This window comes from Cavia porcellus, unplaced genomic scaffold (assembly GCF_034190915.1).
Source record: "Cavia porcellus strain 051 isolate PalLab524CR breed Dunkin Hartley unplaced genomic scaffold, mCavPor4.1 scaffold_17, whole genome shotgun sequence".
NCBI lineage: Eukaryota > Metazoa > Chordata > Mammalia > Rodentia > Caviidae > Cavia > Cavia porcellus.
The window spans coordinates 28,022,811-28,037,518 of NW_026947500.1; the positions used below are offsets into that span (position 1 = coordinate 28,022,811).

The 14,708-nt window shown below is 43.0% G+C and overlaps 1 protein-coding gene across 8 annotated transcripts in view; it reads left to right on the plus strand.

The window, feature by feature from the left end:
* Ppfia1 (PTPRF interacting protein alpha 1) overlaps positions 1-14,708 on the plus strand; it is a 106,233-nt gene that overhangs the window by 45,292 nt on the left and 46,233 nt on the right. For 4 of the 8 annotated variants that reach the window (XM_003468328.4, XM_063227685.1, XM_063227686.1 and 1 more), the window contains exons 3-11: positions 6,052-6,153; positions 6,547-6,711; positions 7,117-7,191; positions 7,512-7,613; positions 7,843-8,064; positions 9,630-9,776; positions 11,134-11,268; positions 12,332-12,406; positions 12,727-12,810. In XM_003468328.4, coding sequence (XP_003468376.1) covers positions 6,052-6,153; positions 6,547-6,711; positions 7,117-7,191; positions 7,512-7,613; positions 7,843-8,064; positions 9,630-9,776; positions 11,134-11,268; positions 12,332-12,406; positions 12,727-12,810 — 1,107 coding nt within the window. The remainder of the gene's footprint in view (positions 1-6,051; positions 6,154-6,546; positions 6,712-7,116; positions 7,192-7,511; positions 7,614-7,842; positions 8,065-9,629; positions 9,777-11,133; positions 11,269-12,331; positions 12,407-12,726; positions 12,811-14,708) is intronic. The other 4 variants (XM_063227688.1, XM_063227692.1, XM_063227690.1 and 1 more) reach the window with 1 other exon arrangement.

The following is a 14,708-nucleotide window of genomic DNA, read 5'->3' on the forward strand; positions in this document are numbered from 1 at the left end:
ATAATGCCCACAGTACAGTAAGAACATGCTTTTGGAATGTCCTGCCTAATGTTTGTTTAAATGCGTACATTTAAATTTGCCTTGATACGCTTTAAGTTGTCTGATTCTTTTAAGCAGAGAAAAATGTTTCTTTGAGTAACATACTTATCAAGTTCTCTAAATTGATTTTGTACTCAAAATCAGAACAGTATACCAAGAATGACTCTGACTTGAATTTTTTAGGAATACAAGGATTACATATTCTGTTTGGTTCTAGAGGGCAAATCTAAAACCAGTAGGTGAGAACAGTTTAAGGGTTTTATGGAAATCTATGGGAAACTGTGGAAAAGATAAAGGCTGCTTCTGAACATGAAATGTACAGACGGAAAACAGACGAGAGGAACCTGGGTGAGGGTTTATATGGCACAACGTGGCCCGAGTACAAGCACCATCCTTTCAGTGTCACAGACAATATTCGTACCTGCAACTAGCACACATATTTCCAAAGTCCTCTTGCTCTGCCTCGATTGGGTATTACATGCACACACAACAACATTGATTCAAAGTACAATTGTTAAAGTGAAATGCTGATGTTCAGTCCTCCTGGTACCTACAGGCCTGGGACACGCCCACCTTGTGGTGTGTCACCCATCTTGCATGTCATTTTTCTGTGCCCACCTGAATCTCATGTTGCCATCACAGCCCTAAATGCCCTTCTGATTCGTTCCTTTTTCACTTCACTGCATGTACCTGACCCAAACCTGTGCCCTGCTCAGTGCATTCTCTATTCCCACTTAAGGCTGCTGGTGGTCATGTATGCCGTACTGCCCTCACCTGCAGGTGCAGTCCCCACACACAAACTGGTGACATTGACTTAATTTTTCTCAGTAAAACTGGAAGAAATCCATGAACCCCGTCACATACCTGGCTCTGTGCCTGTGTGTGCATTCTTACACTGTGAGGGACTGTTCTCCCAGAAGAGCCCAGCTTCTTCTCTTAGGCCCTAGATTCTGCCTGCGTGTAGCTGCTCTGTCCGTTTCCCTGCTCAGTGGATTCTTGCCATTTGCATACCAATATCTGTCTCATTTTCCAGAAGGCTCCTCTTAAGCTCCTATCCTACTTCTCGGGGCCAGGGATATAACTCGGTGGCACTGTGTGTGTCTGGTGAGCATGAGGGCATGAATTTGATTCTTGGTCAAACAAAGCAAAACACAACTAACACACCACACTAGAATAATCCTTTTTCTTTCTACTCCTTGCTTTAATTTCTCCCTCATTCTGTGCTGCACTTTGTCCATCATTGCACTAGGCCGCCGTTGTGACTGTTGATCTCCACTTCAGCATATTCTGCTGCATGTCATCTGATTTACTCTGCCAGTGACAGTACATAGGTGTGATTGGACCTCTACCTGCGAACATGCAAATTCAAAGGTCACTTCCCACTTTTCTTCCTGCTTGGCAGACCTATTCCAGGCTCCCTGTTGATACCCAGCAATGTTGACTGTCCAGGATCTGACCCTTATCTCCTTTTGCCTACACTGAATTGTGTGGCAGGAAATTGATACTGGTCTCCCCTTCCCTGATACTAACAAGAACCGCAGAGTGAGAATTACAGCTCTCCAATCACTTGACATTGCCCCGTGACTGTGTCGCAGTCATCTCAAATTCAGCAAGTTCAAGTAAAATCCTTAGATCTTCCACTTCCTCTTCCTCTGGTCACTGGCGTCTCATAATTCTTAGAGTCATCCTCAGACCTGTTTTCCCCTATGACAACGATGGCGAACCTTTTACTGCTTTCAGTAATGACAGACAGTTGGCTGTAGCAATTGGGCTACAGGTTTACCCACTGTTGGCTCTAAGACATGTTCATTATGGCTGTGCTTTAAATAGACCCAGAAGCCCTGCTTCTCCTACCTGTAGCCTTGGGGGAGTCTGTCCCCCAACTCCTAGCCTCAGCCCCAGCAACCTTTGAAAACTTTTTCTGGAGGTCCTGTTAAAATAGATGAAGGGTAGAGCTTGTAGCACCTATTGCTTGTCTCACATTCTTCTGCTTGGTGTTGTGAGTTCTTTTTGAGTTTCTCTGTCCCTGGTATTGATCTTAACTCAGAGCCTCCTTTCTTCTTGGGGCTTCTGTGGCACCACTGGCACCACTGGCTGGCTTCTCATCTTCCTCTCTTATGTGCAGCCCAGCTCAGCCCTCCTCCTCCTGAGCACTGCCTGAGACTGATTGTTTGACCACTCCTGTTCAAAGGTCTCCCAGGCTGTGGATAAGAGAACGCCTGCAGGTCAGTGCAGACTGACTATTGTACAGCGTTTTCACGGTCATGCTGTTCACTTACTCCTGCACTGCTACCACCCAGGCCTCAGCTCTTCTCACTTTCCAGATGCCGTTCATGTTTTTGTGTAAAAGTAGCTTGTTCAGAACCAGCTCAATGCTGGGGATGTGGCTCAGTAGTAGAGCTCTTGCTTGCGTACATAAGGCCCTGGGCTTGATCGCCAGCATCACAAAAAATAAACGGAATCAACTCAGTTGCCTTCTCCTTCAGCGAAGCTGATAAGCATGCCAATCCCATGATGGGTGGCTTAGTAGCCTGAACGCATCTCATTCAAAGCATCTATCAGATGAAGGTTCTGTCCAGTTTGCCCATCCTCCCTGTAGAGCGCCCTGAGGAGTGCCTTTACTCTGTGGTGGACTAGTGGCTGTGACAGACTGCACGTGAAACTGTTGTTTAAATGAATTGTGATTCTGACCAAACAGGATACATAAACTCATGCTTTGCCACACCGTTACTCTAAGCACAAGCAATGAGAAGGTAGAGTTGAAGTAGAGGAGCAGACAAGATGAAGACCCTTCAGTAGAGAAGGAGATGAGAAACCTACATGGTATGCATGAATTGCCAGGTCTCACTGGTCTGCTGAGCCTGTGCACCCAGCAGTGTCATGGGAAATTTGGTTGTTCAGGGTTAGAGTCAGAGGGACTGAAGCGTTCTGTAGAATTGAACTAAACCCTGACACTTTTTGAAGCTGGGCTCAGGTAAGGTCCCTAGCCAAGGCCACTCTCGGTTGTGCACACTGGGCTTTATAGGGTGTTAGGGTCCTGAGAAGTGTAGAACCCCATCTAGTGGTTCTGTAATGGGACAAACCTGCTCTGTCATGGAACCATATATCACCGTGAAAGACCAGATTGTAGATTGACATCTGGGGGAAAGGTGCAGGCTGGCAGCAACCATGGAGTGTTAAGTGCTTTGGTCTGAATGGTATGTCCCCTGCAGAAGCCTTTTGGTGAAGTCCTAACCCTGAATGTGATGATGAAGAGCTGGAGCCATGAGGGAAGAGCTGGAGCCATGAGGGTGGGACCCTCCTGGGTGGGGTTACCATAGAGAGTTTCCTGGTCCTTTTGGCTCGTGAGGACACAGGGAAAAGTTAGCAGTACGGCTCTCACCAGATGCTGGATCTGCCAACACTGTGATCTTAGACTTGTAGCCTCTAGAACTGTGAGAAATAATTATCTGTATTTTATTAAGCACCCAGCCTATGACTATGATAGGTTTTTATAGTAGCTGGAAGTGACGACAAGAGAGAGTGCTAACAACATAAAGCCTCCTCATCTAGATGAGCATGAAACCAGATTCCACAGTGCTTAAAAATAGATAATACTAAGACACTCTTACAGAGATGACTACTCACGGACAGGTACCTATTTCACTCGAGCACAGATGGATGGGGAATCTGCCAAAACTGTCAAAATAAGTGTGCATGATACGTAGAGACAGATTAACATCCATATTAACAGGGACTGGCGGTAAGAGGAGGCAGGTATGACACAAAACCAACTTGGAATCTAGTAAATGAAACAGACATTAGCTGAAATGATAGACTCTGTTGTGGACATGGTCAAAGATGAAGAATTGGCAGTAATTCCCCAAAATTGAACCAGATTGTAACAAGAGAGACAACATGAGAAATATTCAAGGACCTCCATTCAGGCAGGCCTAGAGCCAGGTCTGCCCATTGACGTGATAGGTGTGTGAATAGAATTGATTTTTGACTTAGAGTAATTAGAGTCTACTTGTCTTCTACCTGCCACAGAATCTTTCTGATAAAAGATTCCATTAGTGAGATGGCACACTCTGGCATGAATGGTACTTATTAGATGAGTACCATTCAGTCAGCTGGTGCTCATCACCAGGGCAGATGCCAGTCAGAACTCCATCAGGGCCGTGTTGGCTTCTACAGGAGAAATCTGTACCACAGGGAAGAACTCACACTTAGTAGAGAACATGACAGAAGTCTAGATGGCCGGCTGGCCAATACCCTTCCCCCACTGCTGCGCATCCACAAGTCCTATTCCTGAAGTTTGGCTTTGGGCCTGTGAAGATGTCTCAACACTGGCTGGACCACTATCAGGTTTGAAGACACATTTGTATGATTTTTACCTGGTTGGCAGGAAGGAGCAGGCAGACCCTGCCTTAGCGGCCTTGGTGAGGGAGCATTTGAGTGTGAGGAGAGAATCCTGAATGGCGGGTCCAGGGAGGGGAGCCTGTGCGGTTGGCCTGGTGAATGGACCTTTCCTTGTTGACCCGAGGGAGGAAGGGCCCTGCTCTTGGTCTGGGTATGAGAACCATGTGTTGCTAGCTCGGAAAGAGAACGCTCTGCTGGCCTGGGGAGGAGACTTTCTATGTTGTTAACCTGGGGAGCCACCATGGTTTTAGCCTGGTAAAGGGAACTGTGTTTTTGGCTGGAACAGTCTGCTATGCTGAGCTGGGTGAGGGAGGCAAATAAAAGTCCTAATTCAGATACTGTGGACTTCTGCCCTTCTTCATGATATTTCTTGAATAGATACTTTCCTCATTTGCTGTTATTATTTGAGCCATTTCTCGGAGCTTTGAAGAGTGCTTTTCATCATTTCAGGTCTCCCTGGGGAGCAGGCTGCAAAGTTCCTACCAGGCTAAGATGGTCTCACCCGCAGGCATGATTTTTGCAGAAGAAAAACTAGTTTAAAAGAGATTTTGTTCTTTTCCAGTGCTTTGTGTAGCAGTGTTATCTCTCTTTGTCTCTCACTTTACTTACTCAATCTCACTGTGGCTCACATAGGCTCATGAGGCCTGGTCTGGTTAAAGCATACTTCATGGGCCTGTGCTTCCTGTGTTGAGGCTGATTGTGAGCTGCAAAAAATTGCTACCGCTTCCCATTTTAAGTGCATCACCTGTTTTAAACCAGCTTTCTAGAATTATCTAACTCAAGCACATGTTCTTCTGAATGACTGATTATTTATCGCATGGATCTTTATTATTGTCTTTTAAAGGAAAAACACCTAAAGCCGAGAAACACTGCAGATGATTTTACTTATTTCAGAGTTGCTTTGCTCCAAATTCACATCTCTCAATTCAGTTCGTCTGTGAACCTGTGTCGTAACACAAGGTTCAGCTCAGGATGGTGCTGGAGGACTCCTACAGCTTCTGTCTGCCTTTTGGAAGCTCTCCCACACTGCTGCATGCATAGTGTTTTGAGACTGCCCTCTTTACAAAAGGCTTCCTAGTACTAGCAGTAAGCCCATTCTTCATACTTGACTTTGCTCCCATGATTCAGGGAGACTAAAGGGAATAAGGGAAAATCAGAATAGAGAGGAGACTAGAATTGGATGGTGACCTTCTAGGCCTTTTTTCCTTCATCTCTGTAAGGATTCTAGGTCTGAGATCTGTGAATAACTTACAAATGTCTTCAGATGCTTCATTTTGGGATACCAGTTGAGGAAAATGCTTTTGTTTTCTGAAGTCTAAAGAGGTGGACCTGGACACTCATAATCCCCTCCTGTGCTTTCAGCAGTGCCAGGGTGGAAGGAAGTCAGATGGCCTGGGTTAGAGTCTCATTCCATTGGGAATATCTGTGTGGCCTTAGGACAACTGATTATCTCCATTTCTCTGGAAGAGAATGGGAATCCTTTGCCTTGTATCTTGTGTTTGGGTTGCCTGTGTGTGTGGAACTATGAGGCCAATGGAATTCTTGCTTAAAAGGTTTTTTTTATTTATTCCTATATGTGTTGATTTATTCCTTTACTTTGCTGCTTTGTAGGAGTTTGCAGCACTTACAAAAGAGCTCAACATTTGCAGGGAACAGCTGCTTGAGAGGGAAGAAGAAATTGCCGAACTGAAAGCAGAAAGAAACAACACGAGGGTCAGTGGAGCTCTAGTTTAAATGTTTTGTGCTTTTTCCTTTTGTAGAGTGTGTTCAGTATTAAATGTTGCTTATAATTTGTGATATGAGGCCAGGCATGGTGGCATGTGCCTTCAATCCCAAGTTTCCGGTAGCTGAGGCAGGAATGTCTTGAGTTAGAGGTCAGCCTTGGCTAGCTAGTAAGTCCTCAGGCAGCCTATACTACAAAATGAGACCTTCTTGTTAATAAAAGAAATTAATGATGGGAACTAATGACATTCGAATACAATTGAGGGAAACTTATCTAACTCTACTGGATTGAAGGAATTTGAACTTGTTTGACCATGAGATTGTAAAGGATTTGAATGTGAAATTGAAGGTGCTCTTTACATGCCCCCTCTGGCCTGGTTTCAGCTGCTCCTGGAACATCTGGAGTGCCTTGTCTCCAGGCATGAACGCTCTCTCAGAATGACTGTGGTGAAGCGCCAGGCACAGTCTCCTGCAGGTGTGTCCAGTGAGGTGGAGGTGCTGAAAGCACTGAAGTCCTTATTTGAACACCACAAGGCCCTGGACGAAAAGGTACATCAGCCACACTAGTGGTTCTGGGTTCTTACACTTGCTGTGTTCATGGCAGGCTTTGCATGTATTTGTTTACCTTTACCATTTGTTAACTTTTTGAATTCTTGTAAACAGATTTTCTTCATTAAAAGGCAATGTTCTGTATGATTAACAAGCAGTAATTGGAATGTGAGTCTTCAGTTGATTACTTCTGAATATTGACTTCTCATTAAGAACTGGATAGCATTCATTTATTTAGGAACAAGAGTTTCCCAGCCTTAACATTCAAAGCCATTAACAAGGACATTTTCTTGACAGTAATAGCAATGAAAGACATTGAAATTACTTCATTACATGGGTTTCATCAGTATCTGGATAACTATACAGAAAGTGTGCATACGAATATAAATACTCAACTCTTTTCAGGTGCGAGAGCGATTACGAGTAGCACTGGAAAGGTGCAGTTTGTTAGAAGAGGAACTCGGCACCACTCACAAGGAGGTAATTGTGGGACATCATCCTAGCCCTGAAAAGGAGAAATTATTTTATTTTAGTCTCTTAAAGTACAGTATGAAGCCTGTAATAGTTTGGGGTTAGACTTTTATTTCAGATTGCAAGAATCTCTAAATTCCTTGTCAAGCAGTCAGTACATTCTGTTTCTAGTAATCTGGTTCTATTCAGGATGGACAGCTTTGCCATGTACTGTCTTTTATACTATGTTCAGTACTGTAGAATTATGTTTTTCCAAAAGGAATTTTGCTGTCTTTACTCGTTTCTCTTCCATAAGTTATTGTAGTCTTATACTCAATTTTTGATTGTAGCTAATGATCCTTAAAGAACAGAATAATCAGAAAAAAACACTAACAGATGGAGTGCTTGACGTAAACCATGAACAAGAAGATACACCAAGCACTAATGGAAAGGTAAGTCCTTGAGCTCTCTCTGTTCTGTTGCTGATTTCTTGTGTTTTGTGGTTCCTATGTGAAGCTGTTTGGATGCTGTTGCTGCAGTGGCCTGCTTCCAGCTGAAGTGATTGTGAGAGTCCTTTCATCCAACAGATGGCATCAATCCATTTTGATTGTCTCTATGCCCAAAAGGATTTTATTTGGTAGTACACTAAGGTTATTTAAGAGTGTCCATTTTACCTATCAGAGATCTTCTGCTGGCTCCTTAAGCCATGAGGAAGACCTTGCCAAAGTAATTGAGCTCCAAGAAGTCATAGACAAGCAGTCCAAAGAGCAGAGTCAGATGAAGGAGCGCCTGGCTGCACTTTCCAGCCATGTGTCAGAGCTGGAAGAAGATCTTGACACAGCTAGAAAGGATCTCATCAAATCTGAAGAGATGAACACAAAATTGCAACGAGATGTTCGTGAAGTAAGTGATGATAAAAATTACAGGGTTGTCATAATGTTGAGTCCTTAGAGTGGTTAGGATAGTGATTCTTTTTTTTTTTTTTCCTTTCTTTGATCAGTTATTTTCAGCATTAGTATTGTTGAATGAGTATAAATATGAATAATACAACACAGTACTGCTATCAGATTATGACATATCCCCTGCACATGGTTGGGAAATTTCTCCTTTCCTGTGGTCTTTAAAAAGGTAGAGGAGAACTTGCCCAGCTTTTCCCACTTAGGTTGTGGGAGTTTGTCCTTCACCCTTGTGTGGATTCTTCGTCTTTTCAGCTTCATTGCTGTCATCATGTGTTCTTCCTTCTGTTTAGCTTCTCAAGTACATGAACTCCTTAAACAAGGATTTTCAGTACTAGTTGTGCTTTGAGCTCGCTTAAAGAGATGTGAGTACTCTCTGGGACTGTGGCTAAGGGAGCATTATCAGGTGTCTCCTAAGTTTTTTGTATTTTCTTCATACAGAGAGATATGGTATTCAATTTTGGAGGTTAGGTCTGTTGTAAGATTGTGAAATTGATTTACATTTGGATCATTAGGATCTATTTCTGAGAGACATTTCTGTGTCTGTAATTTTATGAGAAACTAATCACTACTATAAAATCAAATGAGGGCCAGATATTTTCTCTGATACTTCCTCCTGTCACTTTTTAACCTGCCCTCTATAGCTCTTTGATGCCCTAGCCTAGTTTTGCAGGTGTCTTGAACAGGGGTGTTTGTAACTTAGCAGGGTACATTTGTGTAAGAACTTAGAACAAAAGAAAGCATTGGCATATGTTATGTAACCTATTCTATTATTTTTTTGGCCATACGCGGAAAATATTCATGTATCAGAAAATTACGAAATCTGCCTTTTTAAATGTTAAGAATTTGTTAAACATAATTACTTAGTAAACAGGAAAAGACCGCAGAACAATGAACTTGGCGATACAAGATAGATATTGCATATGTAAAAAGTTGTTTTTGATAGGTATAATATAAATATGAATGTGGGCTTCAAGTGGCTGCCTTCAGTTAAAATAAACTTTGACTTGTCTTCCATTTGTCAGTGTGCTTCAATTTTATGATTGTATAGAATTTTGTTCATCTTTTACCTGAGTAAATGAGTCTTTGTGTCTTGGTGCTAAATCCCTGGAAATGTCATACCCTTTACTGTGTAAGCCTATTTACTGCTCAGGGCAGATATAGGCTGTCCTCATCTCGGATACCGTCACATTCTTGAATTCCTCTGGTTTGAGATATTTTATTATGTGTAGTTTGTAATACTATATATATCAAGGAATAAGCTTTGGTAAAGTGAGGAAGATAACATTTACCCAGATGAATCTGTGATAATCATTGAATATTTACATTTGCTTCAAGTATAGTTTCATCCACAGCTGAGAAGACTGACATCAGTTTAGTTTTGAGGACATCAGTGTAGCTTCATGTTTGATTTGAGTTTAGGATTTTGTCCAGTTTTTTTCTCACTGAAGTGTATTAATGTTTTGTGCACTAATTACTTGCCCTTTTTCCCCTCTGAAATACCTAATTTAGGCAATGGCCCAGAAGGAAGACATGGAGGAAAGAATCACTACCCTTGAAAAACGCTACCTCGCTGCACAGCGTGAAGCCACATCTGTGCATGACCTCAATGATAAACTTGAAAATGAAATTGCAAATAAAGATTCTATACATCGACAGGTAATGGGCTTTATGACTTTTTTCTGATTTTAATAAATTATATTTGTGGAGGTAATATATTTGAGTCATTTATTTGCATTTTAAGATATTCTGTTCAGTATTAGTACCTTGATTAAAGGAATAGGTGGCAGAGAACTTCAGGGCATTTTGCTCTCATTACTAACACGAAATACACGTACCAAGTTTCTTTAAAAATGTGTGGCACAGTTTTGCCTTGGTTCACTTACATTTTTGTTTGTAAGCACTTTGGTTCACAAACAGAAGCATTTGGCAAATTTTATTTGTTTGCAAATTCTACATTGGGTGACAAGCACAACTTCATCCATGTTTCCTATACATCTTTTTCCAAAGTTATAGAACAAATTAAGTTCATGAATTATAATACCAATGTATTTTATAACATACATTGTTTAATCTAAAAGTAGTAGGCAGACCTTAAAAGTGATGTTGTAATGTTTAATAACATTAATTAATTAACTTAATAAAAGGTTCATGGGTGAGTGACATGATTAACAGATTATAAAATAGAACATATGGGGATTCATACTGAGATAAATATGCACTGAGAAAAAGGGAAGTCTTCAGATCAAAGAAAAATCCTCATAACAACCTGTACTTGGAGGTGTTTTCTAGATGTTTTGAAAACTCTGGTAAATATTCTACATAGAAACTTTTTTAGAGGAATGGATTTGTGAAAGAATAATCATCTACTTTAAAAGCAACTTGAGCAGAGTTTGTCATTAAGGTGCTTTTGGAAAAGCTCTGTGAGAAAAATACCCAGAGCCAGTGAGTTCTTGCATGTTAGCAGTAATCCCTAGAACTGGCGTCACCTTAGAGTGGGGGTTGAGGCTGCTTTTTGACAAGAGTTAGTACTAAGCCCTCCCCCAACCAGTGTTTTCCCTGTCTTTGTGAGAGTACAGACTGTCCTTGAACCCATTTGTAACCCAGGGTGGCCTTGAACTCATATCAATCCTCCTGCCTCAGCCTCGTGAGTGCTGGGATTACAGGACTGTGCCACAATGCCTGTCTGTACCAAGCCCTTCTTGCCTTGTCAATAAGAATGCCTGTGGTCTTACAGAAAACTGGTTTTCCTAAACATATTAGAAGCTTGGTCTTTTAAAAAACACTTACTTCTTTGAAGCTATTTGTGAAAAGCAAAAATTGTAACAAGAAGTGTTTTACACATTGAAATCAAGCCTAGCAAGGTGGAGAGAAAAGCCTCACCCCAAAGCAGCTGCGCAATAACTTCTGTCCTGCAGCTCAGTCTATGCCTGTATTCAGTTTGTGTAAATCTGTTAACAATGGAAAAGAGTCAGGAAGAACATGCTGCATTCTGATGCTGAGCTCTCTTCTTTAGACGGAGGACAAAAACCGCCAGTTACAGGAGCGCCTGGAGCTGGCTGAGCAGAAGCTGCAGCAGACCTTGAGGAAAGCAGAGACACTTCCTGAGGTGGAGGCAGAACTGGCCCAAAGAGTGGCAGCGCTGTCCAAGGTACCTTGGTGCCCTTCTGGTCCCATGCTAGGACTTTATTCCAGGTCAGGGCCCCAGAATCCATGGAAGGGTTCAGACTTGTTCTCAGCGCTGTTGTCTGAGATGAGATTGGCTTATCAGTCTCGGGCAGCACCCTCAGCTGCTGTCAGCCCAAGTCTCCCTCCTGCTCTGTCAGGTGTACGGTGTTCCCCTGCCATGTTGTGATGTCACTGCGCGTTAGGGTTATTTTAGTCACCAGCTTGAAGCATAGGCTTAGCAGCTTCATGTAAAAAAAGGATAGCTTTCTTCAGAGATACGGAAAAACCATTTTCTTATAGAAATAAAATAATTTTGTAATATGTTTTAAAGTAATTTCCTTGTTTTGAAATTGCTTTAAAATGTTTTGAGTGTTTTTTGCTTTGTTTTGTTCTTTTAGTTTTGAATGCAAGGTCTTTCTCTGTTGCCCAAGCTGACCCCAAACTCCGGTTTTTTAGGTTCATGGAATCATCCTGCTTCAGCCTCGTAAATAGCTGAGAATACAGACATACATCACCATGTCTGACTTAAAAAATAAGGTTTTAAAATAATAGTTGTTTAAGAACTATTGTCTAAGCCTCTGAAGGAACAACCCCTGCCCTTCCAGGTCCTGCTGTCCACAGGGAAGCAGGCATGTGAGACAGCTCCAAAGTACTATCGCAGGTACTGGATTGGTCAGTCCACACAGGGGCCCTGGCGCACCTAACTGGTAAGGCCTGGCTTCCCAGGAACATAGGGAAAACCGAAACCTTAGTATAGTACCACAGTGGTAGTACACGTGGCCATGCCCAGTATGTCAAGTACAGGCTGCCTTGGCCCCTGGAAGGTATGCCATCTTCTTAGCCTTGGGCTTAGTCAGCTACCTTAGTCAGCATCTTCTCTGGGAGGACAGAGTCCACATCCTGCTGGCAAGGGTAACCTTGGGGAGGGTGTGAGATGTCCCCTTGAGCTATCTACTCTAACAGACCCTTTGCTCCCCTTTGTGATCTACTTGAAAGTGTCGGTTTCTTTCCTCCCTGCTGTCTTCCTGTCCTCATTGGTTTTGTAGTCTGATCCTTTGCCTTCTGGGAGCTCTGCTGTTAAGGAAGCTAAACTGTTTGAACTTACTTCCAAGCTTAGGAAGGTAGAATGTACATTTCTCCTTTCTTGTGCCTGCTGCTTTCTGCTTTCCATGCTGACGAACCCGAGGCAGCCTGAGGATGGGAACTCACAGATCTGTGGAGCTCAGGCATGCGGTGGGGGAAGCACACAGTCATCAGCGCCTGCTGTGCTTCAGCATCTCCACACCAGAGGGTTGGCTATCTCACACTTTAGGGTGTGCAGCCACAGCGGGTGTGCAGCCAATTCACCCAGAGCATGTGACGCTTGCTGCTGCTGCAGTAGTACCCAGCATGCCTCTGAGAGTGTGCCTACGAGATCAGCTCACGCTGTCTTTGTTGGCAGGCTGAAGAGAGACATGGCAACATTGAAGAGAGGCTACGGCAGATGGAGGCGCAGCTGGAGGAGAAAAACCAAGAGCTACAGCGGGTGAGTGCAGAGGTAGAGGGGGTCAAATGGATTTGAGCCAGAAGTTCCAAAGCCCAGCTAGGGCCGAATGGATTGGATTTCTTTTTTGCTGCTCCCTTCCCTAGTCTGCCACATTTTCTCCCTCTCAGTTTTTATTCTGTATACTTTGTGGCTTTGTCCATGAGGTGTCCACTGATGGACGAAAGTTTTAAGTCCACAGGAGAAATACATGCCCATGGGCAGCACTGCAAGGCTCCATGAGATCCTAGGTCCCAGAAAGGCTTCTTGCTCAGCCAGTATGTTGAAGGAACTGCTCCAGGGACAAGTGGGCCCTTTCAGGTTCCCCTAAATCTGTGGTACTGTTTAAGCGCCCATCTGAAACAGAGCAAGGCTTCTTGATGTAGATGAGTAGTCTACTTGCCTAGGATGTGGCCCTGAAGTCCCAAATTGATGATCAGACCTTGATCCCAAAGTAATGACCTATTAACTTCAAATGTAAGGGTAGGTGCAGGGAGAGAGACACCTGAGCAGGGGAGCATCACAGTTGAGCTTCCATGAAAAGAGCATTAGGAAAACATTGTGGTGGAGGGTTCTGTCAGCTGAAATCCTAAGAGAATTTTCTCTGACAGAGGTGGGTGCGTGCCGCTGTGGAACAAATGCAGAAGAGGCAGTCCCAAGCCCAACTGACACATGGCCTAGTATTTGGAGGTGGATTTCTGTTTAACAAATGGTGGAGGAAGGAAGCATAAACACGTAATTCTAGAACCCTGAATCCCACATCGCCCATCTTTTTTAATGTTAAGACTGTTAGGTCTCCTTTTTATCCGAAGTCTGTATTCTTGGCCATATCCTACAGAGTCAGATAAACTTCCAGGAAATAGTGATTTGAGGCATATTAAGAGATTGCACATCAGGCAATCCCCACCTCCCAGCACACAGCCACATCCTTAAGCACACTCTTACCTGTAAGCAGAGATGATGTGTTACACTGATAGAAGACTTCTTTACTTTAAGATCTGATTTATGGAGGTATGAAAGATAACTTGATGTGATAACTGGTGTTTATAACTATGGCATTTACAAGTAAATGTTAAACTGTTTTACTTTAAAAATACTCAAGTGCTGATAGAAAATAATGACAGGTATCAGGTTTTCTTTTTTTTAGGTATCAGGTTTTCTGTATCCTGTATGAGGTGGGAACCTCTTTTAGATAATGAGTTACTGTGTTGTACACATCCCAGAGACATTATAGATTTAACCTTTACAGCGAGTGTCTGAGTATCGGGAGAGGCATCTACTCACACTTTCCCAGTGCTTAGGAAGCTGCTTCCCTAGCCATTGCCAGGCCTGGTGGTAGGCAGGTCCTTGTAGTCAGTCCTCCTGGTTGGGCAGGGCAATGAGACAGAAGTGCACATCGTAGCTCACACCCAAGGCCCTCTTTCTGGGACAAGGCCCCGGGCACTACAGCAGGGCTCAGGCAAGAGGGACTGTGTGTGTGCCGCCTGGTAGCACTTCTTCCCTTTACCTGTCGCTTGTGTTCATTCAGGGTGTGGAGTAAAACCAGTCTTCGGAGTCTTAAATAACTGTGTGCCACTGATGAGGGAGCACCTCTGTAATCCCAGCACTCTGAGAACCAATGCAGGAGAGCAAAGTTTGCACACAGCCTCCGTAACTTAGTAGGCCTTGTTTCAAAATCAAAGATGTCTGAGAATGTAGCTCAGTGTCCTGGGTTTAGTTTCCAGTACTTCAGTAATAAAATGAAATAAAAACAAAAGCAAAACCCCAGATTTTTCCACTTTGTTACCACATTTTAAAATAACTTACAGTAATTGTTTGTGGTTTTTAGATATAAACTTACATTATGAGAAATTTAAGCAATTCAAGAATATTTTTAAAAAACAAAATATCCCTCCCTATCT